Source organism: Nothoprocta perdicaria, unplaced genomic scaffold (assembly GCF_003342845.1).
Source record: "Nothoprocta perdicaria isolate Ctin4 unplaced genomic scaffold, notPer1 scaffold_28, whole genome shotgun sequence".
Lineage (NCBI taxonomy): Eukaryota > Metazoa > Chordata > Aves > Tinamiformes > Tinamidae > Nothoprocta > Nothoprocta perdicaria.
In genome coordinates this window covers 5,296,362-5,312,568 of record NW_020455510.1, presented here as the reverse complement: position 1 = coordinate 5,312,568, position 16,207 = coordinate 5,296,362, and the positions used below count along the sequence as shown (strand labels likewise).

The 16,207-nt window shown below is 40.9% G+C and overlaps 1 protein-coding gene across 3 annotated transcripts in view; it reads left to right on the top strand.

Annotated features, from left to right (window-relative positions):
- Nucleotides 1-16,207, top strand: part of ANO5 (anoctamin 5) — a 42,849-nt gene that overhangs the window by 15,980 nt on the left and 10,662 nt on the right. For all 3 annotated transcript variants that reach the window (XM_026041135.1, XM_026041134.1, XM_026041136.1), the window contains 9 exons: nt 3,577-3,690; nt 7,819-7,887; nt 9,021-9,305; nt 9,624-9,737; nt 10,769-10,884; nt 11,593-11,727; nt 13,062-13,167; nt 13,259-13,319; nt 14,828-14,979. In XM_026041135.1, the coding sequence (XP_025896920.1) occupies nt 3,577-3,690; nt 7,819-7,887; nt 9,021-9,305; nt 9,624-9,737; nt 10,769-10,884; nt 11,593-11,727; nt 13,062-13,167; nt 13,259-13,319; nt 14,828-14,979 (1,152 nt within the window). The remainder of the gene's footprint in view (nt 1-3,576; nt 3,691-7,818; nt 7,888-9,020; nt 9,306-9,623; nt 9,738-10,768; nt 10,885-11,592; nt 11,728-13,061; nt 13,168-13,258; nt 13,320-14,827; nt 14,980-16,207) is intronic.

Sequence of the window (16,207 nt, the reverse complement as noted above, 5' to 3'; positions counted from 1 at the left end):
CTGGACTCGGCCCCATTTATCACCACCCTCTGAGCTCTGCCATCCAGCCAGCCCTCGATCCACYGCACCGTGCACTCRTYTAGTCCACTSTCCCGGAGCTTCCGTATGAGGATGTTATGGGAGACAGTGTCAAGTTAAAGGAAGTTGACTGTCCAAGCTGTAGTCCTAGTTCTGCAAGGTTGGCTGTGGGTGTCATGTTCAGCTCTGGAGGGAGAGGTTGAATTTGGGGAAATTTGGATTGAATTGGAGTGCTAATCTGAAAAGTATTGATTGCTCAGAGCAATATTGCTCTGTCTTCTACTGCAGGCCTGGAGGTGGCTGGGATATTTAGTAGCAAGGTGAGGTGGCAGCAGATGTGGCTGCCTGAAAGGAGAGCTGCACTAAGCAGTGTGCAAGGTTATGTGGATGCCCAAAAAATAAATTCACTTCACTCCCAAGTCCCTCCTCTGAAGCTCTTTGTTGCCATGTTCAGTGGTGGATGCCATGTCCAGTKGTTTGTTTCCCCTCTCCCAATAGTGGTGACTCTCTTGTTTGCCTTGGATCTGCCAGAGGCCCTGTGGGGACGAGGTGGTGAAGGGCTGTTTGTCAAGCACTTAGTGGTGTGACAGAGTTGAAAGGCTTGGATTTTGGAGCGTAGGTAGAGGGTGGCAGCCCCTGGCCACCACTTATTAGCTTCACCCAAGTTGGTTTGGGCAGAACTGAATGTTGGTTGTTGTAACTCTTGTTTTGCTTTGGACTATATTTTATAAAATGACCTTTTACCTTGGACTACATTAAAAATGGCATTTGGGTGTTGTACCCTCGGCCTCAGTCAGGCATCCCTACTAGGGTCCTCAGATTACGTTTAAGGATTGCAGGTATTCTGACTGTAGTTCAGCTGAATGTTGTCCAACGTGCTCATCTCGGGCAGATGTCTAGCAGTCCTAAAACTGCTGTTCCTACAGGAACATAGGAAGATACTTTCCATGTTTTAAAACTATAAGCTTATTTTTAGCTGAAGGGTTTACAGARCTTTTGGTAATGCTGTTAAATGTCAAACACTCGGAGTATTACCCTTGCACAGACTCCTATAACAATGTTGGAAGGGAGCTCTGGAGGTATGATCTCCAGCTCAAGGCTAGGTTGACTTTGTAATTGCCTTAGCGAGGTGAGGACCTTGCTTGGTCAGGTTTTGGAAGCCTCTAAGGATGGAGATGCCACTGTCTGCTTGGGCAGCCCGTTCCACCTGTTCATCTACTCCCTTGTATCGAGCAGGAACATCCCTTGTTGGGGCTTGTGACCTGTTCCTGCAGCCTCTTCTCCTTTGGCTCCGTGCCTGTGAGAAGAGTCTGACTTCACCTTTCCTGTAATTGTTTGTTGGGAAATAACTGTGGTGGTATGGCTCAATTTAGCACCTTTAGGCAGACTTGAGGTAGGGTGTTTGGATCACACGTCTGCAAAGAGCTCTTCAAAAGTAAAACCCAATAATCCATCGTGTTTTGTGGTTCACCTGTGCAAGCAGTGCAACCTACCAATGTTTTATTTGCTCCTTTTTAGGCCTGTAAGTTCACATTTATGCACAAAACTGCATGAATATTTAGGACTGATCTTGTTGTGAAATCCACAAGCAGCAACATGGGAAGGAAAAATTTATGAGTTTAATGACTAGGCCTGCCACTTTTCTGTGGTGAGTCATAWGTTTAGAAGGGGAAAGATTTGATGAGTATTCCCCATGTAAAATGAGACAGAAAAGCTATTGCATCTTTACATACATAAATTAATAATCAAAGCTGAACTGAGTCATGATACACTTTGGGAAGRCAGCAGGCTTTGACATAAAGACTAAAAGATTACATAAGCTCTCTGGAACGTCTTAATTATAACTGTGCTACCCAAAGAATTTGGGAAACTTGACTTTGGCAGGAGCTTTAAGTAAATATTACTGAACTCATTTTATCTTTCTTAGTGTTTCTGGCTTTTGATAGTTCCCTAAGGAAAAGTCGTTGTCTTCTTAAACTGGCGTTTGTGACCTTCTAGGCAGATTCCTCATTTGATAAGTTGTTAAGATGCACTTTGGGGTTCCATTATTTAAATGCTGCGTAATTACGGTACTGCTGGTGCTCTGCAGATTTATGCCTTGTTCTGGATGCTAATTAAATTCMCATTGAAACAATAGCAAATTGCTTCCGTTGCTCCTACAAAGGGAACTGTAGGCACAAAATAAAAACCACCCAGTTGTMCTTTTTGCTAATAACTGGAGGTGTTTTGTTTAAGGACCCAGTTTGCTCGCAAGGTCCAGTTGGTGACAGAGGGTGGGCTCGATGCGGTTGGCCTTGCTAATGACTTGTTGGTTATTCCAGCAGCCTGGGAGGAGATATAATCTGTTCCTGAAGCGACGTCTCCGGGTAAAACAGTGACGAATGATATTGCAAGTGGCTGGGATGGCTGCAGTAATAACGTGCTTCACTGTGTGATGCCTCTTGTTGATAAACTCGGGAGCCAAGGTCACAGTGGCACGTACTTGGTGCATGGTTGTACCAAGTATGTGATGAGGGATATGGTTGATGAGGGAGGAGACTGATGTATCCCCATGCAATTTATTTATTTTTTTTCTTCCTAATTTAACAAAATGAAAGYCAAATTCAGCCCCATGGAAATACACACTGCTTTTGCTCCTTGGTGCGGCTGGAACCAACTTCCTCGGCGTAAAGACAAATTTAGACTAAAGTATTGCTCTCTATGGAGAGCATTTGGCTGAAGGAAGCTGAAGTCTTGTCAACGCTTGGAGATAAATACTTAAACAATAATAATGTTCCTTAATATGATGTTATTTTTGCTAGGACCATGAGGTAATAGTCTTAATTGGCATAACATTAATAGTTGTGGCCTAACTCTTTGAAGAAGAGGTATGTTATTAATATAGCTTGATGTAATGATACAGCCTGCTGCTGAATGAACTCTAATGGATCAGTTGGAATAATAAAATGTACCAATTCAACAGAAAAGTCTTCTCCCTCTGTCTCCCCCAAGGCAGTACTCAATTTTGCATCCTCTGAAATGTCACCTCTGTGTAGCTTATTCTGTATGTGAGCACCTAAGTATCCTCGCTGGGGCACATGTTTTCTGGTGGCTGGTTGAACCTTATTATGGAGGCAGAACTGCATGGATTTTGGTTTTGCTCCCTGCTTTAAGTCGGACTGCGCCCTGGACCGCATCTTACCTAGAGCACCGTTCGTACTAACCCGGCAGGGCAYGTGATGCTCTCCAGTAACACTTGGGGTCCTTGGTTCTGATGTGCTCCGAAACCTGCGAAGGAAAAGGATAACGGTGTTCACAGGCATTGCCACACTAACATGCAGCCACTGTGAGAAGAGTAAGTAYATGAATTGTGTGTGTGCGTGTGTATAGGCACTTAATTCTGAAGTTGTTTTTCACTGGGTGAAGGCTTTGTTACAACTTGCCTGAGTACATTTTCTGCTATGAAGAAACTGAAAAACAGAAGCAGTTAGGGCAAGCTATTGTCTTCTGTTCTTGTTTTTCTTTTAGAGAAACAGCAGTAGTTGACTCTCTCTAATCGGAGCCATGTGTTTTCCACAGATTGATAAAAGACACGAAAGCAAAGACTCCATTTTCTTCAGGGATGGTGTCCGTCGAATTGATTTTGTGCTTTCCTATGTGGATGATCTTAATAAAGAATGGGAAAAAAAGCTGGTAAGCTGCTGTTTATGGTATCTCTGTAGTTCTTATTTATCACGACCCGAATATCCTTTTCCAAGTCTTTCAAAATGCTGTCCTCGATAGGAATTGAACTTTGCAACCCCTTATATCATTCTGTAAGTTAGTTTTGTGCCTTTCAGATATAATTTTACTAAATATTTAGGATTACACTTTCTGAATAATCACTGCGTTTAAGTTGGTCAGTATATTGTGCAACCATTAATATAATATACAATATAATAAGTAATATAAATACTATCTTCCACAGCCTTATTAACTGTATTGTTGTTGAACAGGGGCAAGTGTTAGAGGCTTCTAAATGAGTGAAACATTATCCAAATAAGATCTAGAAGTAATTTATGCTGTTTTATAAAATGTGCTRTATTTTTCCTTTTTTGACCTCAGTTAAAGTAGAAGTGAATATTTAAACGCAGCACTGAATCCATGCCATTTTCCTTTTTGTCATTGTTTTATGCTCAGAGTAAAAATAATTAAACTTCATCATTTAGTGATTACATTTCTGTGCAAGTAATACTGATTTCATTAAGTGTTTTTGTTATTCTTATATGGAAATACAGTGTAGTGTAGAACRCACTTCTTACTGAATATTGTAAATATATGGACAAAGAAGTCAATATATGGATATATGTATAGCTGTGTTTATAGCTTGGGTTCCATAGGTTTATTTAAAGGTGAGCTTTCCATCCCAACCTGGTGTTTTGAGGGGGGCTTCCTAAAGTTATAGCCCTTGCCAGAATCTGCTTTTCACAATAAAGCAAAAAGTATTTAAAAAAAAAAAAAAGAGAGAAGAAGGAAGAAGAGACGAGTCCGTGCAGGGAGAAGGAAAATATCCCCTCAAAATATAGGGAGAGCTTTCAACTTTTTTGCATGATAAACTTTTTCCATTAGTCACATTCAGGTAACATGAGCAAAGAGATGGATTGTTTAACAAATAATTCGAGGAAGGGGGGATTAAAAAAWGAACTTAAAGTCCATTCTAGCCATTCATATGATGCATAATAGGGCTTTTTTACTTTATGGGTTATTGGGAGAGGCAAGAATCTTGGCTAGATATTAGCCCAACTATCAGCTAGGGTGTCAATTCCACCTGTGTCTGCTGCTAGCACGCATCCATAGGGCTCTGTGGAGGGAGGCCTTGGGTCAGTGCCTCTGTACACTGCGCTGGCAATTGCAGAACTGACGGGCATGATGGTGTTAATATCAGGGCACATCAATTTTCAAATAGATATGGGGACTTCTGCTGCAAAACTTAGGTTTACCCTGTGTTTACGTGTATTGTAAGCCTTTTTGCAATGAGCCTTCCRAGGAAATAATGCAGGCCTCCTAGCATAGGAGTGCTGTGATGTCCCTTTGTGGGCAAAAACAACAGTTCTGATGCAGTGCAGCCTCTGGGACATGCTGAGATGTGATGCTGCTATTGTACAGCTCCGTMGAGAAGTGTGCATTTCTGCAGTACAGTGACTTGGCAAAACGTAAAACCCAAGAATAGAAAAAAACTTTGGTCGTGACTGCTACGTTTTYTGCTTGTCTCAAGGAAACAGCTTTATTCTGCATTTCTAGGAATGAGATGAATAACTTCACAACAGGATGAATGTGCATTTCAGCACAGCCTTGTTGTGGCTGCTCTGGAAAGAGGCAATGAGGGCCTCTCTTCCATTAGCTTCATGCAGAACAAATATACTGAATTCTGTGATGCTCCCCAGGAACTTTCCAGTTTAAGCAGTTTGAATTCTGTTTTGAATCTGCATTCTATGAGCTAAATGCATAGCTCTTAAACACAATGCCACTGCAAACAAAAAAATTACTCTTTTGAGGCTACTTTCTTTACTTTCTTAGTGCCTGTAACTGACTGAATTATGTTTTATTTCTATCTATAAAAGAAGGAAATATGAAGAAATAGATGCATTAAAATCTAACAAATGATTTACATAAGCTTGAGACATGATCTTTGTTGCCCCAAATTATACTTTGAGATGTGTGAGTAGCTTGAACTCAGTTTGCTTGCCCTTATGGTCCGGCAGTATTCCTAGAATTCCTATTTCTGTCCCAGTGTCCTACTCTAGACTGTAGTTAGATCATGTTGCACCACTGTGATACATGAGAGTTGGAGCTTCTCCCCTTAGGGAAGGGGAAGGCTGGAGAAAGGGTTGTCTTATTAAAGAATAATATGTTGTGACCTCTAGAAATGATTTTCCTCTTTTATTTACTGGCAGCTGTTACTAGCAATAACAACACTGTTATCAAGAAGCAGATTTATAACAGGTATCTATCTTGCTTAGATACTTGGTAATGCAGWGTTGCCTCTGCATGGATCACCTTAGTGCTGTTGGACTTTGGATCTTGTTTTATTAATCTTATCAGGATGGTTCACCACACTCAGGTCTCTGTTAGCTGGTGAAGGTCCCATGTGAATCCACAATGGTGTGGTCGGAAAGGGACTGCTCTGTGGCCTGTGTCCTATGTATGTCACGGTGGGTTCACAAGAAAGGGGTTATTTTTTTCAAGGTCTACTTAAAATGCAAAGAAAGGAATTAAGGACCAGTATTGGTTGATGTAACTGTTTATCTCCCTTCTCTCTACCCTCTGATAATGGAGTTATGTAGTTTGTTGTGCTCCACGTGAAGCTTTTCAGGTTTATGAGACCGTGAACGTGCACCTATTAAATAATATCAGCACGACAGCACTGGCCTGAGGCCACGTTTGTCCATTTCTAAACCTTAGCTGGAGGCATTAGGAAGAAATTCAGTGTTTGGCAAGGAAAGCAGAGCTCTTACATAGGTTGATCTACGTTTAGAGATGGTTATTTTGAATGCATGAGGAGCATGTGAATATACAGTAGGTCCCAAAGTGTCCTGGAGGYGACGCCTTAGTGGGAAGAAGCAAACTCATGAAAGCAGTGTGATTTCTATGGTAGTTTTGAAACTAATCACAGTTAAGTCTATGGTGAGAAAAGACAAGTCGGGTGGCTCTGTCTATTACTGAGCTGCATAGGAGGAGGAGGAACGAGTGTGCAAGCATTTGGAAGGGCCGAGCAGCCTCTGCACTGACTCCTTTGGATCTCTCCCAGGATTGCYAGGGAAAGAATGCGAGGCTGTCTGCTTTGTTTGGAGAAAACACAGGCAGGGAGAGCTCTGGGTGCTTGGCTCRCACAGCAGCTTTCCTGTGCCACCTTGGAATGCACTCTTAAATCACCTGAAGTTGTGGGGTTTGCCTTGGGATCAAAGGGTCTGCAAACATGAGTTCTCCTGTTAGTTTGTCCAGCTGCATATATGTGTGTTTCTGGGGTAGATGAATTAAGTAGTAATGCATGGGGTTGCAGCTCCCATGCAAATGCAGGGATTATTGCATTTCAGTTCCTAGGGAAGTATCTAATCTAATATTAATTGATACTCAGCAAAACGGGCTATTGTAGGTAGTAGTGYGAGGTTGTGCTTAGCACAATATATCAACACAGCATAGACCTGAGGACSTTTAAACCTGCTCTTCACACGGTATTAATTTGAGCAGTTTATGCAAGTTCAAAGTGCTAGCTAGAAAGCCAAAGGCAGCTAGTGCTCTCTAATGAGGCTGGGGCTCAATATTTCACATAAATGCTGTGTTTCTCCTGGCAGCTCTTCAGCAATTTTACTATAATTACAGAAAAAATAACCACATCTCTGAAGAGGAGTAAAAATCAGTCCCCTTTTATGGAGAAGGGGAGGAAGAGGGTGTTCTTGCCAAGTTGCTACCTGGGAATTACTTAATGAATAAGGAGTGGGGAAAAGTAGACTTCAGCTTATTCCCAACTTGCAGCATCGTTTGTATGGCTCAGGACTTGTGACTTAATTTTTGGTTTATGAGTTTACCTCGTTGATGAGACCCTCCCTAAGCTGAGAAGGGGCTCTCCTATTTTGAGCTGCAGTCTCATGTGATTCATTCTAGGCATGYTGAGTTGCTGTGACTCAGAAGTGAGTTGGTAGAGATGGGCTCTTTTTTTAAATCTGTTGTTCTGCTTTCTTTTTACAAATTTGGCAGAATTTAAAGCAGCCTTCATCCATGCAGCGTGAAGGAGTAGAGCTTCCCCAGTTCCTCGGTTACTAAAGTCTGTCTGTTTATCTTCAGGAAAGAAGAAAAGAATTTGAGAGCAACCTGCAAAAGGCTGGCTTGGAACTAGAAACAGAAGACAAAAAGGTAAATTACGAACAAAAGAAGAAAAAAGCAAGGACCAAAGAAACAGATCTGCAAGTTATTAATTAATCTTATTATTTTGTAAAGGATTACGGTAATAAAATTTCCCAGATGTCAGTAGTTTGAATAACTTATGAGAAATGAGCTTGAGGCATCTCTCCTTGAGTTAGCATTTTCCAGGTATGTTCATAAGGGCTGGGAGAAGAAAGCTCTTTAGCTCCTTCCTTCAAAGAGGTCAGATGCAGGAAGTCATTGCATCTGATCCTGCCACAAAAAGGAAGTGGAAAAATAGCTGTGAATTGTAATCCAAGCCCAAGCAAGGGGGAAGTTCACTTGCAGCTAGATTTAATCCACTTCAGCTCAGCTTTGAAGGGGCTTAAGCAGCTACTGCTGGATATCTGATGTCCTGATCACTGGGTATCGTAGTTGGGATGAGCAAGGATCCCAGTCTGACAACTGCAGGACACTTGATTGGTGCTGTCACATTAGTGATACTGTTTTATTTGTGAGGAGAATCTTGGTGCTCCTTTTTTCTCCCTGCCAGGGATTGGGTGGAGCAGAAAACTCCTGATGAAGTTTAGACTTTAACATCTGCAGATAGAGATTCACCGAGATACTGGTTAAAAATACCCAATTACTGTAGTCTCCTGTGTGCATGTACAGCGTAGGCAGGAGAACACACCACATGGCCTGCTCAGAGGGGTAAGGGCTCTGATAAGATTAGTCCTTATCGGAGCTACAAGGCCATAACAGACTCGCTAGGTCTTGTTGGGAACTGGGTTTTGCAAGGAGACCAGGTCTGCTCTGCTCAGTGAAAACTGTCCCCACCTAGGAAACTAAGAGCCCTGCCATGCAGCACAGTGACGAGCAGGGCACAGAAGTGGCCAAGGGGCAAGTGCCCCACAGCAAACTGCTCCATGGCTGCTGCAGGATGGAGTGAGGGTGGTGAGGCTGTGCCAGATGAAGGCTGGAGCAAAATCCCTCTTGAGCTTGGGAATGTGYCAGCCATTAGTGAGGATAGGCACCCTTTTTTCCTTAAATGTGCAAAAGGAAACCAATTGTGCAATAGCTCTCCTTGGCAATYTTGCAGTAACACACAGTTTAGTCTAATATCAGATTTCACTCTCCTGGGGCAGGAATCTGAAGACGGCAAGATCTACTTTGTGAAGATCCATGCCCCATGGGAGGTTCTGATCACGTACGCCGAAGTGCTGAACATTAAAGTCCCCATCAGGGAGAATGACATTCCATGCACGGTGGAGAACCCCTTGGACTGCGTGCTCACRCCCTTCAGGCTGCCTGAGAAGGTGATGCACCCCGAGCCCGACTACTTCACAGCACCATTCAGCAAGGACAAGCAGGAGTTGTACCTCATTAATGATGAGAGCACCTTCTTCTCGCCATCCATGAGGAACAGAATAGTATGTATATGAATTTGTCTTTCTGCTTTATGTGGAGACTTGCACTGACCATGGGATTACTCGTGCAAGAAAGGGATATATATATATAAGATAAAATCTTCTAGGTGACTGAGTCTTTTGTAAAATCACAAAATCATCTATTCCCACCAATATGAGGGTCTTTGCAGGAAGGCTAGCTTGTCTCTAGCAGCCTCGGACGGGCCCTTTCTGGTAAGGGATGAATGTGCCATTCCTGTACAGGCCTCTTTGCCTCAACCAGTAGAAACCTCTCAAATGTCTTGAAAACAAAAGAGGACTGAAATGTGTGTTTGATTTCAGGTTTACTACATCTTAACGCGTTGCCCCTATGGGACAGAAGAAGGGAAGAAAAAGTTTGGAATTAAAAGACTGCTAAATAATGGCACCTATTCAGCTGCATATCCTCTTCACGATGTAAGTACTTTAGCTCTCTGCTCCTTTGAGCATTTTCCAATGTTCTTATCTTTACCTATGGTCAGACTTCTGTTTTCAAGAGAAGTGAAAATGTTGAATGACACGAATGAATTTCAAATACTTTTTGTTTTTAAAAAAAAACATATTAAAATATTTCTCTTAAATGCCTTTTTGGGAAATTTTCATGCTTTTCATAGGCAAGAGGCATTCAAGACAAGATGAGCAAGATCATAAAGTGAATTTTTAGCCTAGACAAGTATACTGAAGAGACAGAGTTTTACAATGCAGAGTAAAATCACAAGAGCTGTCCAAAATGTGCTTTAATCAGTTTCCTGGAAATTAAAGGTATTAAGTTGTAGGATTTTTCCTAGTTTGGTCTGGTAGATGCTTGATGGTGATGAAGTTATGATTGTTATTAACTTTTGTTCATTTTGCACACACAGTATTTCAACTTTACACTGTGCTCAGTGCTATGGTTTCTAGTGTAATGTCTGGAGGCATTGAAACTTGARTTTATATTTCCTAGTTCACATCACAGCCAAAAGCTTTTCACTGAGAAACTTGTCAAGAGAGCTTTGTTCCGAACTACAGGGAAGACTTAAATTTGAGTTAGTTTTAATGAATGGGGCGTAAAATAGGTGTTTTCTATTTTAGGGAAGCTTCTGCAAGTACATATGCTATAGAGGAACAAACAATTCATCTCCATCTACTGTGATAGAAGTGTATCACAAAGTACATGTTGTCATAGCACAATATTAGTGTAACCTAAATGGAGATGGTTAGGGCACAGGTTGGCCAAATTATCTAAAATTCATGTTCTTTGAAAATGCCTATATAATACGTGTAAAAAGCTATTGATATGGAGAAGATTCTGCTTATACAGAAGTGCTGAAGTACAATACTGACTTAAAATTTTATTTCTTTCATTATTTTGAGCTCAAGGAGCACCTTTTCATCAGTGTTTGTTTCTTTTGATGTAGTCTTTGAGTCTGACGTTGAGCTGTTTTGCCTTTCCTCTGCTATGCCCGCAGTGCCAGTACTGGAAAAAGGCAAGTGATCCCAACTGTGACAGCGAGAGGTACACGCTGTACATGGAGTGGGCCCGTTTCCTACGGTTCTACAAAGAACAGCCCTTGGACCTCATCAGGTGAAATGCTGTTGCCCAAGCAAATGGTTTTATTAGCAGCTAGGCAAAATGCTTTACCTCAAATCAAGCCCTGCTCAATCTAGCCAATGCTCTTGGAGTCAGGTATTTTACAGATAATTAAAACACACATGTGAGAGTATGTGATATAATGCAATCAAGATGCTGGGGCAGGTGTTGTTCAAGATGGAGCTGAAATTGAGATTTCAACACAAAMCTGAAAATATGTTGAGAACTATCAGTTTATGAAGCTTGACTCTTCAGTACTGAACCCAAATATCAACTAAATTTACTCCCTGTCTCTTGGATTCAGCTCCTATTCTTAGATAAAAATACTTTGCTTTATTCAGGGGTTACCTTTGCTCYGTTTTGAACACAGCCAGTGGTGTTTCTGTGATAAATAGCCCGTTTGTTCRAAGTATGTGATCAAAACTATTGTGCCCTACTTAATTTGGAATAAGCGCTTAGAAAATCAAAGTAGCAAATATTTATGTACATTATTGTGCSGGCAGGGGAAAAGGTGATTGAAAGCTGTTATTTCTGCCCAAAAGAAAAGGTCAAAAGAGACTATGTATTTTCTTCATTTAACTCATGTAACTCTCACCTATGACTTTATCCAAATCTCATTTTTACCAGTATATGCCMGTGGATTTGCTCTTATGTTACATGGGCATTTTGTGCATGGTTTTACTTGGATATTTTTGTGTTTAGGAAGTACTATGGTGAGAAGATTGGAATCTATTTTGCCTGGCTGGGATTTTACACCGAGATGCTATTCCTTGCGGCAGTTGTTGGCTTGATCTGTTTTCTCTATGGCTTGTTTACGATGGATGAAAATATGAGCAGGTGAGTGAAATATTGAAAATCTCCTSCATTTAAGTGGCTAAGACTTACCTAGCAAATCAAACAACAGAGAGGATAAACAACACAAAGCTATTTATTCTTAGAAAACTTTTTAACCTTGGGGCAGACTAACTTGTCCTCCAACTACATCTATTGACTAAACTGGTGGTGGCCACTAGTGTAGCCCAAGCTGCAGGCCAGAGATGGTGTTTTATTGTTCTTTGGCAGCACTTATGTTTTTCTGTTTTTATATTGCAGTATCTGCAATACATAAGGTATGAAAGAATGCTACTAACATCTCAGTATTTCAACAGCTTATCTTTTTCAAAACATTTAATTTAACTTGAATTGATCTCAGAGTAACTTGACCTTTTGCAGAGGTGAAGGGGGGGAGAAGTACTTATTTCTACTAAGCATCAAAAGCAGGAGGACAAGGTAGATGAGGCCCTCATCTTGAAGACTGCTTATGTCATAAGATAGAGGTTGCCAAAGATTGTTTTGTAGCTAATTTTGTATTTGGTTCTTGAACAAATTCCAGGTTGTATTATATTCAGGGATTTGTCAGGGAGGAGGAGGGTTGGCACTTTGCCTCTTTTTTTTTAATGAAGGGTTTTTTGTTATTGTTAAAAAAAGGATAACTTTTTTAACAATAAAAGATGGTATAACAAGTTACAATTCAGAAACTAGCATTTACTTGCGTTCTTTTGAGACTTGTGTTATAGTTACTGCATGCTGAATTCACCTGGGTGTGCTGCCATGCATGTTGTGACTTCTCTGAATATAAAGAAAATATATTTGAATATATGTAAATGATTGTAAACTTCACCCACAGTAGCAATCAAGTTCAGTATGGTTTAAAAGAGGATTCCTTTAACAGATGGATTTAGAGAGTGATACAGAAGTAGGATATTTTCCTATAGATAGGAAAATATCAACTTTTCCTATAGATTGGAAAGTTGAATGAATACCTGTCTATTTAGAAAAGGTGTAATGAGCAGTGTACTTAACTGAAATAATGTATAGTTTCTCACCTGAAAGGTGTATGTGTAGACTTCAGCTTCTCAAGGGCCTCTGATGGCTTTCTGGGGAAAACAAAAAGAAGAGGGGGGAAAAAAAGAAAAACCTAGAGCATATGTCAAGCGAATAGTGAGCTTTCGTCCTTTCAAGAGCAGCTTTTGTTGTCAGGACCTGACCCGCTACAGGCTGCATCAGTGGATGTGACAACTATGTGAAACCTGCAAATGTTGCGCTTAGAGCAAATGAAGCTTTATCTGCTTTTTTATATAGTGGTTTTTAAGATGCTCTAAAAGAGATACTGTAAAACACTCTGTTCTTAGCAAAGAAATCTGTGACCCTGCAATTGGAGGAGAGATCATCATGTGCCCTCTCTGTGACCGAGACTGTGACTACTGGAAGCTAAACACCACRTGTGCGTCCTCAGAGGTTGGTATCTGGTTCTTCAACCCTTGTTGTTTTGTTCATGCTGAAACTATTTTGTTAGTGATTTTTTTTTTTCCTGTGTGTTTTGTTGCAGTATTCCCATTTGTTTGATAACGTGGCAACTCTCTTCTTTGCTATTTTCATGGGCATATGGGGTGAGTATATTTGACAGTAGGTTCATGTTGAGCAATAAGGAGATCTTGAACGAACTGCTGAGGGGACACCAGGGTGGGAAGAAGAAAATGGCTTTGGATAACAAAAATATCTACATAATAAAAGAATAAGAAATTAAGGCTATGGAATGATGATTTAAAAAAGTAAAAGAAACAGACATCATGGACCATATATGATGTGACAACATCATGAATATCAGCTATTGCCATTAGTTTCTGTCATTAGTTGCCTGGCATAGAGTGGTCTGACCACAGCTTACAAGAGCTCTCCCTACTGTGTTCTGTAAGTTATCAGTGCCCACATGAGGGATGAGAGGCCCTTTGATTGCAACCCAGCACTCCTGGGGCACCTGCAGCACTCTTGGGGACAAGAAGCAGTTGGTTCATACCCTGCATGTCTGTTCCTACCATACAGAAATGGGTAGACGTCCTGAGACTTTTATAAGGGTGAGTTCACACCAACAGACTGGCTCCAACTCCGGGATTATGTTGTCTGGAATACATGTTGGTATCTGCTTTTTATATGTCTTTATAGATTCAGAACGACTTAGTTATTTCTTTACTTCCTTGAATACCTTGCCTACTGTTTAGGGGACACAGTGTATCAAATACCACAATTAAATGCCACTTAGCTTGGATACAGGCTTATTAACCTACAAAAGTGTTTGAATACTTAATCACTAGCTCTTTCGGAGAAATAAAAATCCTGCAATAAGATTTGTGTCCCTGTTTGCTAAACCTTCCTTGGTTTTAAACAATAGGCTTTCTGATAGAGTAGTTATTTGGAAAGGGCTGTAGAACAGCACAAGATGAAATTTCCTGTGTTTGTGTAAACCAGAGTCCCTTGAGTCCAAATAAGAACAATCAGATTACTTAAGGCTTAAATGCTGAAGTAGCTTATGGAAGGCTTTTTACCATTATATGGTATTAACACTTGAAAAGGCAGTCCTTAAGCCAGCCTCAGTCCCAAGCACTTGAAAAGCATCAYGTATTCACTGTCTTTAAAATGACTACAATATCAAATAAGAATCAAAATAATAACAGAAGCCATTGAACTTAGTACTCTGAAACAACTCTGCTTATCAGTAATACAGTTCATGTTACACATCTATACACAGAGAATTAACYGACTTATCTCAAGTGTTTTGTTAAGCTGGATTGATGTTTGTGTCTGGAAAAGTAGTTAAAGAGTAGTTGAACATGGTACCATAACTATGGAAATAATCCACATCCTGTCTGGACATCTTTCTTTTCATCTAATCTTGAATTTCAGATAAATATATTTGATCCATATTATTGTTCTTAATATGAACTTTAAGAGGTGGTTGAATTGAGGGGGGGAAAAAATAGATGGGTCACATGGTAAAAGCAAGTCATAGGCTGCAGAGCAGGAGATGGTGCAGAGACAAGTTATTCATGTAGATGATAACCTTGTTCTCAACTCCTAAAMCCCCTTTTTTTCTTTCAACTTTTTATTAATACTTCTGCAGTTACACTCTTCTTGGAGTTTTGGAAGCGACGGCAAGCTAGACTCAAATATGAGTGGGACTTGGTTGACTTTGAAGAAGAACAGCAGCAACTCCAGCTGAGGCCTGAGTACGAAGCCAAATGTACCCAAAAGAAGAAGAATCCTGTAACTCAGGTAACTAAACATGCTGGGCTGACATGCATGAAAACTCAGTTTGGGGCTGAGAGAGGTTAGGGCAAGAGTTTGATAAGATAYGAGCATCTAATTGCTAGATAAAGATTGGCGTGACGCAGATAAGCAGTACAGCCTTTCTATATTAGAGCAGGGCAGACCCTGCTGTATCTCCACACAACTAGGTTTGTGATCCCAAGGACCTTGGCTTAAATACAGGAACCTGGTGCCAACCGCACCCTGTCCCAGGCTCGCTGAGCAAACCCTGGGCACCAGAGCAGGATGGGCAGCGCTTGCTGYTCTTGCACTGCAGTTGGCAAGAGCAAGATGTGTGCTCCTTGATTGTCTAAAATGAGCCACGTCAGCAATAAGCTCTTAAACTGCTGACGGCAGGGCTGCTGTGTTGGCACTGCTTGGTGCTGGAGCTAATAGCCCTGCCTTTCAGGACTCTGGGCTGCTCTTCAGTGCAGAGCTACCTGCAACTGCCTCTCTGTGCTTAAAAGGAGCAGTTAGAAGGTAAATGTTGTTGCAGTCCTGTCTGGAATCTGAGTTAGAATTATCTGCACTATTAAACACTTAAACTAGTTAACTGCCCKCACTAAAACTGAATTGAGGGAGGAATTATTTGAGGAATGTAGGAGCCAGTTGGTTGCGTTCAAATACAACACCTACTGCCTCAATCAGTATTTAAGCTATCCTCCCTTTTCCTAGAATTGTGCTTCATATAAAAACTAATTTCCATCAGTTACTAAGACAACACAGTCCTTAGAAAAGCAATAGAAACCTGGCCAAAGCAGGAGGGGGCATTATTAAGGAGCATTATTATACGAACAGTAGCCTGGTGTTCAGGGCTGCCCCTTAATTAGGGAATGCATATGCTAATCTCATTTCTCATGAGGTTCCTCTCATTCCCTTTAGTTATTATTCAATTCAGTTATTGGATAATCCTTAATTATACGATGTGTTAAGCTTATTAGCTTGGATTTTTGGAAGCACTGTGATCCTTATCCCAGTTACAGTGAACTCGGGTCAGCCACAGCATAGCTCGATTTTCTTTTACTAGATCATGTRTAATACTGAACATGGGATAGGAAAAAGAACTAAAATAGGTTGAGTTCTGTAGTCTGAAMAGGTTATGGATATAGGTTACAGAGTTTACTGGGTCATGGGGAACTTGGTTTTAGTTAGACTTATTTTCTCCTTACTCTCCTGTGATTCTAAGTTCTAGGCA